Raw genomic sequence first — 16395 nt, 5'->3', positions numbered from 1 at the left:
TCAGATGGAGCTCAGTGCATGGAAATACTTTTGCTGAGTGTATGATGAGCAACCAAATGAAAGACTCTGCCTACTGGTAATAAGTCCCGAGCAGTCTGTCCGGCTGGGACCCGCCCCACCACGCCTGCCTATCACACAAAGCTCTCTCCCCTTCAATCACCACCACTCTATTGCCATGTCCTCCAGCACCGGGGTCCACACTCTGACAAGTAGAATGCCTCTGAAGTCATTTTTACTTTAAAAATACTGGGTCTGGCACGCTGGAGACATCCAAATACAAACAGGAGATACAAAGAGGAGACGACACCTTCACCTCACCCACATCTACTCCCGAGGGAGCCCACAGTGGCCCCGGCCCCTCTCCTGAAGAAACACAAGGAGAAACAAGCTGTATTTAGAGAGATATAAGTATAGCTTTTATTTTTTTTTTTAAACCAACCCAACATTTCCACTGGCAGCTGTCAACATAGCTTATGACATGAGCACTGTTTTTTTTTTTTAGTTATTTTTTTCTTAAAAAATGTGTTTAAAATTAAACAGGTGGGTTTTTTTTTTATTTCTTTTTTCCCCTTAAAAAATGTATTTATGTCAATGCAGAAAGCCTGAAGATCGTGGGCAGTTTTGTGGCAATCTTTCCCATCTGTGGTGTGTGTGTGTGTGTGTGTGTGTGTTTTAAAGCCAGGTCCTTTCAAAGTGTTGGGAGCAGGTGTGGAGGGCGTGGCAGCCTTTCTTTCTATAAAGCCAGGATCCATGGGATTATGGCAACTGGGGCGAGAAACGGCCCCCAGGCTGGAATAAGAGCTCCTGGAGGTTTAAGACGCAGGAATGTGGGGCAGACAGAGGTTCCGGTTCCTATCCTGTGAAAACGCTTTCACACTGGACCTCAGGGCCCAGGAGAGGTGAAAAGAGCCTCCGGTTTTCTTATAAACCTCTTACGTTTTTGCATTACTCAAGATATAGTCAGACCTCTCAGTATGGTGCGTCAGACAGTGGGGGCCGGGGAGAGGCTGGCCTTTCTCAGAAGCACTGACATTTTACATATATTTCCCCTTAAAGGTCTTACTAGTGGGACATACCTTCTCTCCGGCCTCAGATACAAAGCCACAGATAGTCCAGAAGGCAAATCCCTTTTGTCTCCCCGCTGTCCTCTCTCGTCACACACTATTCCTACTTTTCTCCCGCACCTCCCGTTTGCTGGGTCTTCCCGAAGAGTAATCAACATACAGACATTGACACCACGAGACAGAATTTGAAAGGCGTGGGCAGGGAAGACAACAATGACTTCTTCTTTTGAACTTGATTTTGACAGGCACATAGAGCTCCCCCAGCTCCGCCCCACTCACCCTTCGGTGCCCTGTGTGGGTGCGCAAACGTGCTCCATCCACATCACAGTCCACTTAGGACGTGGGGGACAGGACCTTGATGGGGCCAAGACCCATCTGCCACTCCCCGAGAGTGGGAGAGGCTGTGTCTGAAAACTCACGCCTCCCACATGGGCTCAGACCTTGAGTTCCTTCCCAGCACCTTTGTCGCTAATGTCAGAAAGAAAGGACAGAATGAACGAACGCTGAGCAAAACCTGACAGGAAAACGAAAGCAACCAAGGTAGTGATTACAATAAAAAGAGAACCCCACACCAGCCACACGGCTCCCCGTATCTTCACGCCGCCCGCCCAGGGAGGGAGCAGCAGTGCGCTGAGCTGGACAGACAGGAGGAAGCCTGCCCCCCAGGAACGTGGGAGCACAGGAGTGATCGGAGGTGAAGTCAAGGATGGTGGAAGGATCTGACCTTCGCCCTGGGCCAGGGACGTGGGCAGAGGCGGACCTGTGGCTGTTGTTGGTTTGTACTGAATTAAATACTCGGTGAGGTGGGTGCTTCCTCCGTCCCGTCGGACTGATTAAGACTCCGCCCTTTCAGATCGCCACCAGGGCTCGGTCGGCGAAGTTCCTGGGCTCCGCCCCGAGGCTGCTCCTCCAGGGCCGCTCATCCTGGACAGGTCCTGAACAGGGTGGTGCCTTCTCTCCAAGGTCCTCGGCCTGCCCTCCTGGGGGCCTGGTCCGTGGCTCAGAACCCCCTGATGTAGCAGTAGGCCTCCAGCGTCGCAAAGAGTATGTAGAGGAGCCACAGGCTCACGAAGAGCCACGTCGTGGCAAGCTTGCAGCCGCGCGGCCCGCCGAGCTCCCCGCCCAGGTGGGGCCGCCGGCGGTACAGGAGCACGCTGACGCAGACGAACGCCAAGATGGTGAAGAGGGTGACGGAGAAGGCCAGCGTGCCCGCAGACACGCGGAACTCCTGTCCCTGCGTGGCCCAGTAGATGGCGGCCACGGACCAGGCCAGGCCAATGCCCAGGAAGACGTTGACGGCGTTGCTGCCCGTGACGTTGCCAATGGAGGCGTCCGCGTACACGTCCTGGGTGGCGGCCGCTTTGCTGGCAAACATATCTGGAAAGGGGCAGAGACGAATAGGAGCTGGAGGGAGGCTGAGGTGAGGAGGGCCTCCCTTTGAGCGTATCTGAAAGGCAGCAGAGGCTGGCAGACTGAACCCAGGGCAGACAGGCAGCCCTGCAATGAACAGGGTACCTGTCCCTGGACTAGTCACGTCACTTCTCGGAGTCCCCGTTCCTCATCTGTTGGAGTCTGAAAGATTCCTAAGGGCCTCTCTGGTCCTGATATTTACCAGGGTTACTGTCCCTTTTGACTATTTTTCTCAGTAAGGGAAGTTTGCTATCGCTTAATACCTCCCCCAGGAGGCTTGAGCTCCCGGGAAGCTGCGCAGGGTAGGTGCCTGATTGTAACTGTCACATGGGTCATCTCACTCATGTGACACAGATAGTGTCCTGCTCAATGCACGTGGCCGCACCATTGTGCTAGGTGCTGCTGGGTTCGCGGGGACAGAGAACACACCGGGGAACCATGGTGAGGATGTGCAGGGTGAGCTGCGGACCCCAGGAAGAGCGGGCTCTGCCTTTGCAGTTAGCATGGGAACACAGGGTCCTGCAGGCTGCTTGACCTGAGATGGGGGTCACAGATCACAGGCACTGGGGGGGCTGTCAGGGCCATGTAGCCACCCTTCTGTTTTACAGGTAAGGAAAAGAAGCGTCATGGAATCTACTCAAGGTCAAGTGGGAAGTTAGTGAGAGCTGAGATCCTAAAACTCTCACATAGGACTCTTTGCACACCGTCACCCCACATCCAAAGTTCCAGCCAAAGCCATGAAATTAGCTGAGTGGAACACAGCGTAACCTTCCTCGAGCCCTGAAGGCTGCCAGCTGTTCCCCGGGCCACGTGCGGGAAGCTGGGTGTGCCCAGACCCTCTCCCCGCTGTCCTGGCTTGCCTGCTTGTCACCAGTTTTCTCAGATCTCCCGGAGAAAGCTTCTTGCCTTTCCTTGCCTATGACCTTGTTTTGGTTTGTTTGGGTTTTGTTTTGTTTTGGTTTTTTTTGCCTCTGATTGTCTGCAATTTCTTCCCACATCTGCTCCTTTCTATCAGATGGTTCTGATCCCCCAAGACCTGGGGAACAGAGATCACATGCATCCTCCACAAAGCCTTCCCTGGATCCTCCATCTAGGTTTCTGCTACCCAATGCCTTTCTGTCATAGCCAAACCTCTTTCATTACCAAAGTATAAATGATCCCATTGGTCTGCGCTGTGGTTTTGGACAGAGGTTCTGCTAGAGTGTGATGTAAATTCAGCGACTCTCCAGAAAGATTTGTTTTCTTGGTCCAAGAAGGGTTTCCCTGGGTCTAGCCAGCAAAGTCCTACCTGATGAGATTCAGCCTAACCCTCTTGTAGGAGGATGCTCTCTCTTCCGGTAGCAATTGGGCAGCCAGCAGGAGTTCAGGGTTCAAGTAAGCAAGCTGAGCTCACGTAGCCCCGGTCCCCCTGCTAATTGCCTCTCGACACTCTGGCCCGGCTCACACATACCCTCTCTTGGGAGCCATCCCTGAGCCGGCCTCGCCCAGGCCCCCGTTTTATACTTGCACAGCACCTGTACTTTTTATTCACAGAATGGATCGAGATGATTTTAATTATAGTAGGTGAGTGTATTCTCTGTCACTAGACTATAAACTCCACGTGGAAGGGAAAAGCCTCCCACGATGGCCCCAGCAACTAGCACAAGACTCTGTCGGGCTCAGTAAATGTTTGTCTGACAAACATTATTATTATTATTCATAATAAATGCACACCTATTCCTGTTCATCTTTCGGTATTTGTAAGAAAAAAAGAATATGTAATACATCATATGAAAGACAAGACATCGCTAAGCTTCCTTTGCCTGTCCTGCTGGAAGACGCTTTGTACTCACATGTGTCCTAAGCAGAGGAGGCCAAGAACACTCGTGGGCGTTTCTATTGACATCTTCAAGCAGGCTAATCTTTAGCCTTTTGGGGACTGCCAGAGGGAAATGAAAGGAGACTATATTCTTTAAATACATTGTTCATGGCCTATTCATAAATAATGTGGGTCCTGGCCGGTTGGCTCAGTGGTAGAGCGTTGGTCTGGTGTGTGGATGTCCTGGGTTCTATTCCCCAATATTGTACACAGAAAAGCGCCCATCTGCTTTTCCACCCCTTCCCGTCTCACTTCTCTCTCTCTTTCTCTCTCTTTTCCTCCCCTCCTGCAGCCATAGCTCGATTGGAGTGAGTTGGCTCTGGCTGCTGAGGATGGCTCAATGGCCTCCGCCTCAGGTGCTAAAAAATGGCTCCAGGTGCAATGGAGCGAGGGCCCCATTGGGCTTCCAGATAGATCCCCGTCAGAGCATCTGCAGGAGTCTATCTCCGTCTCCCCTCCTCTCACTAAAATAAACAAACAAACAAATAAATAAATAAATAAAGTGGAGGTTGAAAAATGGGACCACCTACTCGAGCAGGTGACTTAACCTCTGTGGGCTTCCATTTCCTCACCTGCCAGGAGAAGTAATAACTGTCTCTAGTGGAGAGGGGTTTGGTGAACATTACAGGGACAAAACATGCAAGTTGCTTAGTGCCCGACACATCACAGTGCTCAAGAAGTGTTAGTGATCACTGGTAATGTTATCATTAATCTCTCTGATTGAGCTGTGCACTTAGGGACAGAGGGTCCATTAGACTCAGATCTGAGACGGTAAGGAGGGTAATGCAGCAAAGGGCAGGCGTCACATAAACCCAGTGATGTCCTCTTTGCAAACCCAAGCATCCCTCACTCTCACCTGGCACAGATGTGCCAAATGCCACGAAAACAACAGCCGTTACTGAGTCCTTGAGGCCGATGGTGCAGCCGAAGTGAGAGGCCAGGTCCCCGATGACGGCTGTGAGCATGCCGATGATGAGGATGGAGACGACGAAGCAGGCCCAGCCATTGCAGTACCCCGTGGGGGGCACGCAGGCAAACAGCACCTTCCAGAAGACCGTCAGGAAGTGCATGACGTAGTCAAAGCAGGACGGCAGCCTCTCCTCGCCCGACTCATCCTCATCCTCGTCCCCTGCTGGAGGCAAGATGAACAGGCCCGGGAAAGGCAGTGAGGTCAGATCCCCATTCTCGAGAGAGAAAGTCACATCTAACCCATGTCAGGAGTGCCATCAGCTGGGGGAGGCTCAGCTCTCTCCTGGGCAGCTGGTGCGGGCCAGGGGGTGGGCACCAGAGAACAGCTGAGACACGGGAAATGGGCAGGGTGCCCCACTGGTCAGTTTGAGTGCAGGACACAGTGGACAGTGGGGGAGAGAGGACAGGGTTGGATAAGCGAGAGGAGACTAGAGCCAGCATGGGAGCCCAGGAGAGGGCCAGGCAGGGGGACAGCGGTGGGTGAGCGGGCCGCACTGGCTGCCTGCGTGAGGAAGCAAAACCAGCGGTGCGCCCACCCTGCACTGGATGCCAGGGGGCTCCTCTCTACTTTCCCGACAGGACTGCCGCAATAACCTCGTGGTTCTAGCCATTATCTGTCCCCAGAGGGATGGCTGCCATTCCAGATCATGCGGGTGTACCAGAGAGCCAGGCCATCCTCCAAGTACTGCAGGGGACAGAGCAGGGCTGGGCTCCACTTGCCCTTGCCAGGAAACGTGGGTAGGCTTGCCCACTCAGCAGCCCAGGAGAGGACGTGTTGGCACCTCATCAAGGGCAACCTCTGTCATGTTTTGACACAACCTGTGGAGGCCGGGTTTCGACAGAGCAGGAGTCAGGACACTTGCGTTCCTGCTACTTTGCCATGAAGAGAGTCTGTTGCCTGGGGTAAGTCACCTCTCGTTTCTGGACCTCAGTTCCCTCATTTGAAAAGGGAGGGGTCAGATCATGTGGCCTACATTCCACTTATCGTCTCTTCAGGGGCAGAGTAGGGTCATCAGAGGGGAGCCGGGAGTGTCAGCAGCAGGCGACGTGAAAAGTGGGGCAGCGGCAGCCCTCTCCTCCTGGCTGTGCTTCGCAGTGGCTCTGGGGCCTCGGGCAATGACACTGTGAGTTGCTATGACAACAGCAAAAGGAGCCAAGGCAGTACCAGGAGGCCTCAGTGGTGCTGAGAGACTTGGCATCCCCATTCCAACAGGTCCGTGGGCCTTTGGGACACCGGCCGTGCTGGGTCCCCACTGAGGGGACCTGTTGGTCTACGCGGAAGCGGAGGTTTGCGATCGTCCAGGATGGAGACCTGTCAGAGAGCTGGTGCAACGATTTCATAAACTCCAGACCCCGCATCTCTAAATTAAAATTGTCCTCCATTTTACAGAAACGAGGACCAAATTAATGACAGGAAGGAATAATGGAAACCAGAATTTACTGAGTTCGTGTTTGCCACCAGGCTCTGGACCTTTCTACTTACTTTTCTGAGAAAGGTAGCAATAGTTCCCTCTTGGGATAAGGACACTGAGGCCCATGTAGGATAACCTGCCCCATTTCAGACAGCAGAACCAGGACTTGAAACCAGAGATGGCCATGCTCTTTCAGTTACCCGTGATTCTTTTCCAAAGTGACTCAGGGAAACAGACAAACATCTAGGACTAGCGCCGAGAAGACTGGACACAGAGGCCTTCCCAGAAACTGGCGGACGGGTGATGTGGCTGTTTTATTCCTTCTCTGGTGTTGCCTGCTTCTCCCAGCTAGGCCAGTGCCCACCCTGAGACCCTCTTACCTGCACTGACAGTGATGGCCTCCAGGAACTGGTCCCTCCAGGAATGGGTCCCCACAACCAAGGCCAGATTTGTCTTCTTGATCAGTTTGTCCACTGTGCTCTGTCAGGGAGATAAACACTTGGAGCCATGCGGTTAGGATGCTCAGAAGCACCGAGCAGTCTGGTGTTTGGAGGGAATGGCAGATGCCCTGCATCCCAGCGTGCTCCACATGCATTCTGCAAGTTATGCCTGAGACCATCTTGATGAAGATCTTCTGGGGCAATCCCTCTATTTCCCTTTGCTTTGGTCGTGACTGCTGACACGGGGTATTTAGAGTAATTCAACAGAGAGTAACGGTAAGGATATTAATAAAGGAGTATGGAACTTCAGAATCTTTAAAATTACAGGGAAACCACGGCAACAACACATCTATGGGCTCTACAGCCCATTTATTCCATGCGCTATGTCATGTCTCCTCACAATATTCCTCAGATACAAAATGGCCAGTGTTACAACTTCACATGTTCAGTGGCACAACTGGAACAACACTCTGGGTCATCCACCTCCCACCCCATCACTCTATATTATGCGATCACATCTCACTTATGGCCTGACCTTGAACTCATAGGACTCTTCAATGATGACCTCTAGTTTGGGGTGTTCACCCAATACTGGCTTTCCCATTTCTGCTATCCTCTTGGCTTCCTCTTCCTCCACAGTCAGCTTCCTGTCTGTCACCTCTGCAACAAAACAAAATCAGACTAGCTTTAGCACCTTATTCCTTCCCTAAAAGTCTAAAGCTCCAGAGTGTTAGGCCTGGGCAGTGGACATAAAGCAAATAGCTCTCGGGAGTAGGGATACTGTGTACTTTGTGGTGTCTCTTTCTCTAAAGCATTGAACGCATGACCATCAGACCATAAAAGGTTTCCTTATAGGCCTGTTATATAAGTTCCCTATCTTTCCATTCTGTACCTCAGTGGGCAGCCTGACCCAAAGACCTTCTGAGAAATAAAACCAACTGAAGTCCCCAAGTCGTTTGGTGAGATATTAGAGAAATGGGAACATATCTCTTGACCTTTAACTGTTTTGCACTGTTGTGTCTGACTGTTCCACTACTTCACATAAGAGTTCTTGGAGGTCAGAGGCACATTTAATCCAAGGGTAATGTCCACTGGTTCATATTAACATCTACTGCAACACTCCGGCACTATTCCCTTTATAAAGGAGAAAGGGAGGGTGTTTCCAGGAATATTTACATTTCATACAAGTGAATATTATCCTCATGATGAGAAACTTGGAAGATTTCCCCCAAAACGTCATGATTTTCCAATAAAAGTTCCCCAGAATTTCTACAGGAAGCAGGCACATTTCTTCTGGAACACAGATATTTGTTCAAAAGCACAACAAAAGCCAGATCTTCCTTTTTTTCTTGGGCATTCCTCTGACCTCCAACACCTTGCCTCATTTACCAGAGGCCCCTTCTCATGTCCAACGGTTGGAAAATTTTCCACTTTAGCTGGAGAGGCCATTTTAAGACCACTTCACCGTGAAGACATGTTTTCTGGATTAGAGTGAAACAGAGATTGAATCTTTTTATTCCTCTTTGATTAGAAAATTGCTTTCGGCAGCCTGTTTCTTTCAGAGGTTGTTTAAACATTTTCCCATCCAAGTCCACATTCTTGCATGCAATTAATTCTTTTATTCAGCTCCTTAATTGCTTTCATTCCGCACAGTGATTATCCGAGGGAAATCGTCTGGTCTTTGGATAATCTCAAGGACAAAATGGGTCAGAGGCCAAGAAGGTCTTCGTTTCTCTTAGGAATTGGTGAAACACAGGGAGGGGTGAGACGTGAGCTCTTGAGGTTGCAAGGATAGGAATTCACTGAATGGACTGTAAGCCAAGGGCGTAAGTTATCAAGCAGAGAGACTATTTTCTGTAAGGACTTTCTTAGTTGGCCTGAATGAAGATGGTAAGAGAGCGCAGAGGATTCCTGAGCTGGCTGTTTCACTCAGTGCTTCTGGCACCAAACACAGACGGTCGGCATTTCCTAAACGCTTGGGAGCTGTCCGTGGTGCTGTCCTAAGGTTAGCGTTGGTGATGGCTTTCAGAAACAATTATAATATTTTCCAAGGTTCTATGTTCTTCTGTATATTTATAAGTCAGCTGACACCCCCTAGCAGCCTGACATTTTTTAATTCTTTAATTTTGAGTCCCTTATTAGTTAATCCTGAAGGTAAATGTAGGTGCGTCCAGGGTTCTGGCTATGAAGTCGGTGATCCTAGAAACCAGACTGCAAGCCACTCTGAAAGAAAGCCTTTGGAAAAAGACACAAATCCTTTAAAAGGATGAGGACTCTTCTTCTCCCATGGGTTCTGGCATCACATAGCAATGGTTATCCTGGCAGTGACAGGGTCATCCCCCCATTCCCTCCACGCTGCCCTCTACCTGTGCCACAAGCACTTCGGACCAACACAATGAGCTCTCCAGTGACATATGAATGTACCTGTCTAACCTCTTGTCTAGCAATTAATCTAGCACTATATCCATCTGGCAAGATATTCGCCAACCTACTGACCTGTCCAACCCTGTGGTGATAGTCAGGTTTCCATCTAGCTTTTCTGAAGAGATGTCTTTGAAAAATAACCAATCCTCTCTCTTTGGCTCTCCCTCAGCCCCAGAGAGGCACTCCATATATATCTGCTAATTGATTCCATTTAAATTAACTCTGATTTAGTGTCTTGGTTTGGTAGTAATTCCTCCCTTTTTATATTTTTTGTAATAATCATCCCTTAAGTTCAAATTAACTTCTTGAAAGAACAATAAGTCTCGCCTGACCTGTGGTGGCACAGTGGATAAAGCGTCGACCTGGAAATACTGAGGTCGCCGGTTCGAAACCCTGGGCTTGCCTGGTCAAGGCACATATGGGAGTTGATGCTTCCAGCTCCTCCCCCCTTCTCTCTCTCTCTGTTTCTCTCTCTTCTCTGTCTCTCTCTCTCCTCTCTAAAAATGAATAAATAAAATAAAATAATAATAATAATAAAAAAAGACTAAGCCTTAAAAAAAAAAAAAAAGAACAACAAGTCTCAAACCTAAATGACCATAGTGATTCTGATCACTTGTTTACACGACTCTCCAGAATTTCAAGTAAAGAGAATAAAAGGCAGGTGATGTTGATATTTAGATTGACTAAATAAATTCTCAAATCTAGAAAAAGGAGGAGATAAAAGAGAGGCAGAGAGGGAGCAAGAGAATAGGATGAAAAACTAAGCACATATAGGAAGAATAAAGAGCTTGCCAGGCCAGACAGGAATAAAATTGCCATGAATGCTCCACAGACATCCTCAGGAAGAAGGGGGACAATGCAACCAGTGCCCTCCAGGTCCCTGAACTTGGGGCTGCTGCTCAGAATGAACTATTTATTCTGCATCTTTCACCACCAGGCATTGTTAATCATGTTTGCCTGTCCTTCCAGGAAAATTCAAGCAAAGGATTAAAATTTCCAATGAATTTAAGTCTAACCAAAGGCTCCTAAATTAAAGATTTAGATAGGAAGATCTAGGAAGTAACACCTTCTTTTCCATTTTGAGCTTCTATTGGCATTTGTGCAAATATGTTAAAAGTATAAAGAGGCTTAAATGAAATCCCAGCCTTTGTTGTGTATGGCGTGAGAGGTGGAGGCCAAAGTTAGAACCAAAAAGCCCAAACACCTTCTCAGACAAGAAGATAAGTGAAGTGGAGAAGGAAGACCCAGCGCTAGACATCAAAGCCCTGGGAGACTCGTGGAAAACATGGGGTTGGAGGTAGTTCTTATCCTGTTGGTATAAAGAGGAAGCAAGAGGCCAAGGAAGCTGGAGTAATTACCTTTCTTCAGAATGGGAAAATGTAGGTGTTTACCAACATTATTTTTTGTTTAAGGCTCCAAGGAGACAAATGCCCTTACTATGTACACTTCCCCTTTCTCAAACCCAAGGTGTAGTCAATATGTGGCTTTGAACACCAATACATTCTATAAGATGCTCTGGCTCTTAAATGACTTGAGTTTCTTATATGTTCAAAGCACTTCTAAAAAGTAAAACATTCTTTCAAAATATATTGCGACATCTTGCATAGCTCACTCTGCCCGCACCACGGGCTACAGTATTGCTGGGTGTGATGGACACGTGTTCATGTCTGCTCAGTTACCATGGGATTCCACTGATTCAAGCACACTCTCTAAGTAGGTGTATGTCTTACAACAGGTTCTGGTCTCTGCATGAGAATCTCTCTCAAATTTCTTTCCAGCCAGATGATTATCCCATCTCCCATTATAGCTTAATTCTTATGTGTTGTTCATGGCTCATGTGACTTCAGTATCAGTGACAAACAAATCAATGTTGTAGCAATGGAAACCTCAGCTGTGTAAGACGGAAGATCTCTAGGATCAGTAAAACTCCAGATTCTTTAAAAATTGCTTCTGTGTTCTCACAGCAGCTTCTGATTAATTTGCCCTGGATCACCCAAGATCAAAGTCTTTTCTTTCAAATCCCATCATGATCCTCCTAGGAGATTCAGCTCTGACTCTCCTCCCTTCTTGCCTCACTACATGAGATGCCAGATAAGTTAAGACTCAGGAGAAATCTATGACCCACCATCTCTTTGGTAAGTTTCAATTCCCTTCCTGGTCCCAGAGAGGACCAGTCTGTGCCTTTACCCACAAACACTGATAGAAATGGTGCGCAGGGAATTGTCTGTTTCCTTATGATTGCTTCAAGTGAGGACATAAATCTCCTAGTCTTTGGGAGAACTTGTCAGTTAACTTGAGCTTACAGTCCCTACTAAATCAATCAAAGGACACGGGTCTTAAACTAGATAACAGCACTGGCAGGAAGTAGAAAAGCCGGGCTAGGCACCTCTTACCTGGAGACAACAGGAGCGCTGTTTGCAAATGGATACCAGACAAGGGGAAGAAAGAAAAGGAAAGAGCATTAAGGTCCCATCTCAAAAGTGTCCCCAGGCTTTGTGGTTGCAGCAGCATAGGAAGCAGTGAGCTTAGTAGGTGAGAGCTCTGCAGCCACATGCGAAAGGCAGCGTTTGGAGCATGCGCAGCAGCAGCAGCAGCAGCCAGAGGTGTGAGCCCCTGGAGAGACTGCTGAGCACCAGGGCCTGCGGTTATGAGAGCTTCCCCCACACCTTCCCTGCAGCTCTGAGGGCCAGGGAGAGAGGAATGAGGATGAGGGAACCAAGTGAGTGAAGCAGAGACAGGGTTGGTCGTTTGTGATCTGCTAAGGATCAGGTTATCATAACCATTCTGGAAAGGAGAACTGCATACAGCCTGCAGCCCTGCCAGAGTCCTTTGGCTTCTCAGTGGAGACTATGACCCCAGGGGAAGCTCAGGGTGCCAAGTAACGGTGTATGAGAGTGGAACCCTGTCCATTCTCTATTTCTATCCCTAAACTCAAAATTAGGACATGCTCAGCTTCCCAGTGCCCGTAACATTTTCATGGCCACTTGGTGTCACAGCTACCATGCTGGCCAGAACTCTGAGTTCCCCCGTTAAGAATTACAGAACATTTACCTCGAGCGGTTTATTTTTGCAGATACAGCTTGGAGGTGGTGGCTGTGCACTCCTCCTCCTGTGTATCACCTGTGCCTAGCAAAGTCACTGCAACTAGTAGTTGTTAATAAAGGTTTGTTCTTTGCTGACTATTGGGGCAATTGCATTTTTCATAAATCGTGTGGTGCTATCGCTGAATGGTAGCCTTTTTGTTCTAGGAAGGGCAGGTTAAATTAGAGCCAGATAATCTGAACTAAAGAGACTATCATACTCATAAACTGAAAGTGATTTGTAGATGGGAAGATGCCAAATACACGGTCCCTACATGGACTGGGAAGCTGACTTAAAGCTATATCCAACACAGGTGGTCCCTCGCTCCTGAATTTGTACTTAACGCTAAACTCCTTCATTTCCAAGGTCCAAAAAAAAAAAAAAAAAAAAAAATCTTGTGACATACCACATTTTCATTTTGCCGGTGTTTTAATACAGCCACTTACTCCCTGTCTCTTGGCAAATAAAAGTCTGGGACCAGCCTGCCACTGGTGTAGAAAACTCCTGGGCTAGCTGGTGACTGATAGAGACTGCTGAGGAAGGAGTGGGAGAAGGGTGTCTGTGAATTGTTTCTTCTAAAGATCTCTAGGAATACAACTCAGACCTGTGACCCATCATCCTGTATTCAGTCCCTGAAGACACATGTGGATCCAGATGTTTATGGAATAAAAACAGGAAGCATAGCAACTGGATTTCTCTGGTTTCTCTCATGTGGAATTCCAAGGAGTAACGGGTCAATGGGTCTCCTTACTACAATCAGATAGATAGACAGCAAGAGAGGTTGTTCATTTTGCTCCTTCTGTGGATCTGCTGGAAGGGCCCCTCATGGCCCTACCTCCGTGGAGACCAGAAACACAAACACATCAGTGTACCTGGGTAGGCCAGACAAGGGGCAACTCTTTCAATAGGTCCCGCTGCCCTGTTTTTCACTCAGATGTACCTCCCATCACCAGGATCATCCCTAGCACGGCAAGATGGCTTGCAGTCAGCTGGAATTTCACCAGTCTCTGGTCATTCTCTGAGACTTTCTACCTAGCAGTTAAGGAAGCATCAGTGAGCTCCATCTAGCCCAGCTCTGAATGACACAATCCCTCCCCGGAGTTTCTCCTGCTGCTTATGGTGGGAGAAGCTAGAGCTGACCTTTCACCCGCATCGAGCCTCATGGTCAGGTGAATTTCCATCTCTGCTCAGACACCTCAGCGACGAGCCGGAAACAACAGCTCTCTAGATGACTGTGAGCATCTGAGCAGCTTGTCAGGGTGAATCTGTGAATGCACTAAGAGGAGGCACAAACAGGCCCCGTTCCTGGGGGTGAGTGCTTTCCCTTCCCACCCGAGACTGGCACTGTCCAGGCACAGGCCCGGCAGCCTTGACCATGCTGGTCAGTGTTGCTCTCAGAAGTCCACTTCTGGACCCCAGTACTTACTCCAAGCAACGTGTTTCCTATTACTCCTCCCTTTCCCCTCCCCAGCTTGTCCAAAACTTTTCATCTCACTTCTGAAATCTGTTTGGTTTACCAAGAACAGAATCTCCTATTTCAAATCCAGTCCTTTGTTTTTTTAAGAGTGCCATCGTCATGTTGACCACGCAGAGACTATGCTGTTCCCAGTGCCTAAGACTCCCATGCAGCAGCGATAATGAAAAGCAATTTCTGCTGTACTATTTGTCACTCCAAGGCCAGTAGGGAATTCTAGAAATCAGGGTGGGTTTTCACTTGATTCTAAGTCTAGATAATCAAGCTTATGAACTTTGACTTAATGTTCTGATGCCAAAATATGGGAAGAACTAAAGAAACCAAAAATTAACCCTATAGACAATAGAACAGGATGCCAGGAAACAGTCACAGTTCCACTGGCATCTTTCATCTTGACATCTCGTTCTCCGGGAGGAACTGGGGGTATTCCACACCGATGACTCAATGAGATCCTTGTCTTCTTGCCTATGCCCTCCCCCAGGACTAGGCTCCAGCAGGGCTTTGCTGACATCTCCTTGGACAGAGAATCCAGTGCGGCAGAAAGGGGTCCTCCAATGTGGAGTATCCAAGGTGTTTGCGTTTGACCAAGGTTAGTCTTAGGTCGCTCTGTCCTGCTGCTGATGGGGGCTTGTGGGGGAGGCAGACAAGAGCCTCTTTACTGGTGGAACAAAGTCATGGACGGCCTTCCAACCTATTCTTCTTGTCCAGAGCCAATGCCTTCTTTCCAGCTGCCCAGCATGGTCCTTTTGCTGCTTTCATTTACACCTAAGTACTTGGGACTTGAAAATTGATGAAGCCAGTGTACAGTGATCTGAGATGCCTGTGTGTCCAACCAATCATAAAGATATAGAGTAAATGCACAGGGGGGTGGGAGGGAGGTCGGGCAGGTGTTGAGACCGTTTCTGAGAATATTCCCAGCAGCAGAAACTGGAGGATCGGCAGGAAGACAATCTGGGCAGCAGTGGTCCAGAGATTTTGATACCTTTCTTTCCGCGCTCTCTGGCAGTCAGGGTCATGGCAGCATCTTATTGGGTGGCCAAGGAGAGAATGAGTAATAGAAGATGGAGAAGTTTCTGCTTCTAGAACACCAGGTGTGTCTAAACCATGTGAGCACAGAAGTGGTCAGGTCTGCAGAGGGAGTCCTCAGAAGGTAGTAAGAGCTGATCAGTTATATGGTCTGAGAAGACCTGTCAATGAACCTTTGGGGGTACAGTTCCCAAATCACTTTGGTCTGTCCTTGGGTGAAAGGCTTTCTGAAGCTCTCTGCCACGTGAATATGAAGTAACTGCAAAATAATCACCCCCTTTGACAAACATGTGGGTCTGTTTAGTCTTCCACAAGGCTCCCAGCAGCATGTCTCCTGAAGGGGAGTGTGGGGGTCTTCCTCTTGGTATTTCCAAAGGACACCCTTACCCATTCCCATATATATTCCTCCAGCACTTTCAAAGTAGTGGCTTCCAATCATTTTCCTCAAGGGAAGAAATCTTTCCTTACATTTGGCTTGTTGCACCACAATCAGTCCCTTCGGATGGAACCTTGACAGGTATTCCAAGATGTCCGTCCAGAGGAGAGGAGACAAGGCCACTTCTCTGGTGTAGGATACTGGTTATCTCGGGATCTGAGTGATAGGCTAATTTGCAGATAGGAGGCAAAGAAAGGCTTCTGTGAACCTTCCAGCACCTGTTTTTCAAGGATCAGCACCACTACAGCATGGAGAGTCCCTTCTCCAATTGGAAAAGTCTATACTCTGGGCCCGCCCAGTATCAGTCCTCCTCCAGGGCCCGCTGGCTAGGGAGATTTCCATACTTGAAACTGCTTTCTTCCCTCTGCAGACCCTCAATTTTCTGCTTTAAAGATTGCATTATCCTAAAGTAGTCTGAATAAAGTACTCTACCTTGGGCTAGGAAAAGAGGTAGAATGGGATGGGGTGGGATGCTAAGGGGAGGAAGAAGAGCTCAGGACTGCAGATTACATGACAACCTCAGAAGCCAGCTCCCTCTCAGAGAACTCTTGGAAGCTGTGGCCTCTGACAAATGGCATACCTTCTCATGCCACGGTCTACCCAACTGTGAAATAGCCAGATAAAACACTTACCTCCGTGAAGGGCAGAGGGGCCTATGGGACACTCTGCCAGTGAATAACCTGCCAAGCACTCAACAGAGGTTGGGGAATGCAGCAGAAAATGATCAAAGCATCATTGCAACATGGGCCCCCACCCCCACTAGGCCCTCCCCCATTCAATCCAGGCCAGAGAGTGAGGAGC

At 48.8% G+C, this 16395-nt stretch overlaps 1 protein-coding gene across 5 annotated transcripts in view; it reads right to left on the bottom strand.

Moving 5' to 3' along the window:
- Nucleotides 1-393: 393 nt before the first annotated feature.
- Nucleotides 394-16395, bottom strand: part of SLC8A3 (solute carrier family 8 member A3) — a 178789-nt gene continuing 162787 nt past the window's right edge. For 3 of the 5 annotated variants that reach the window (XM_066273317.1, XM_066273319.1, XM_066273318.1), the window contains 5 exons: nt 11971-11988; nt 7689-7813; nt 7094-7193; nt 5189-5464; nt 394-2441 (listed from right to left, as the gene is read on the bottom strand). In XM_066273317.1, the coding sequence (XP_066129414.1) occupies nt 2065-2441; nt 5189-5464; nt 7094-7193; nt 7689-7813; nt 11971-11988 (896 nt within the window). In that variant the 3' untranslated portion in view covers nt 394-2064. The remainder of the gene's footprint in view (nt 2442-5188; nt 5465-7093; nt 7194-7688; nt 7814-11970; nt 11989-16395) is intronic. The other 2 variants (XM_066273320.1, XM_066273321.1) reach the window with 2 other exon arrangements.

The sequence above is a fragment of the Saccopteryx bilineata genome, chromosome 4 (assembly GCF_036850765.1).
Source record: "Saccopteryx bilineata isolate mSacBil1 chromosome 4, mSacBil1_pri_phased_curated, whole genome shotgun sequence".
Lineage (NCBI taxonomy): Eukaryota > Metazoa > Chordata > Mammalia > Chiroptera > Emballonuridae > Saccopteryx > Saccopteryx bilineata.
The sequence above is the reverse complement of the archived record's forward strand: the minus strand, read 5'-3'. Positions and strand labels throughout refer to the sequence as shown.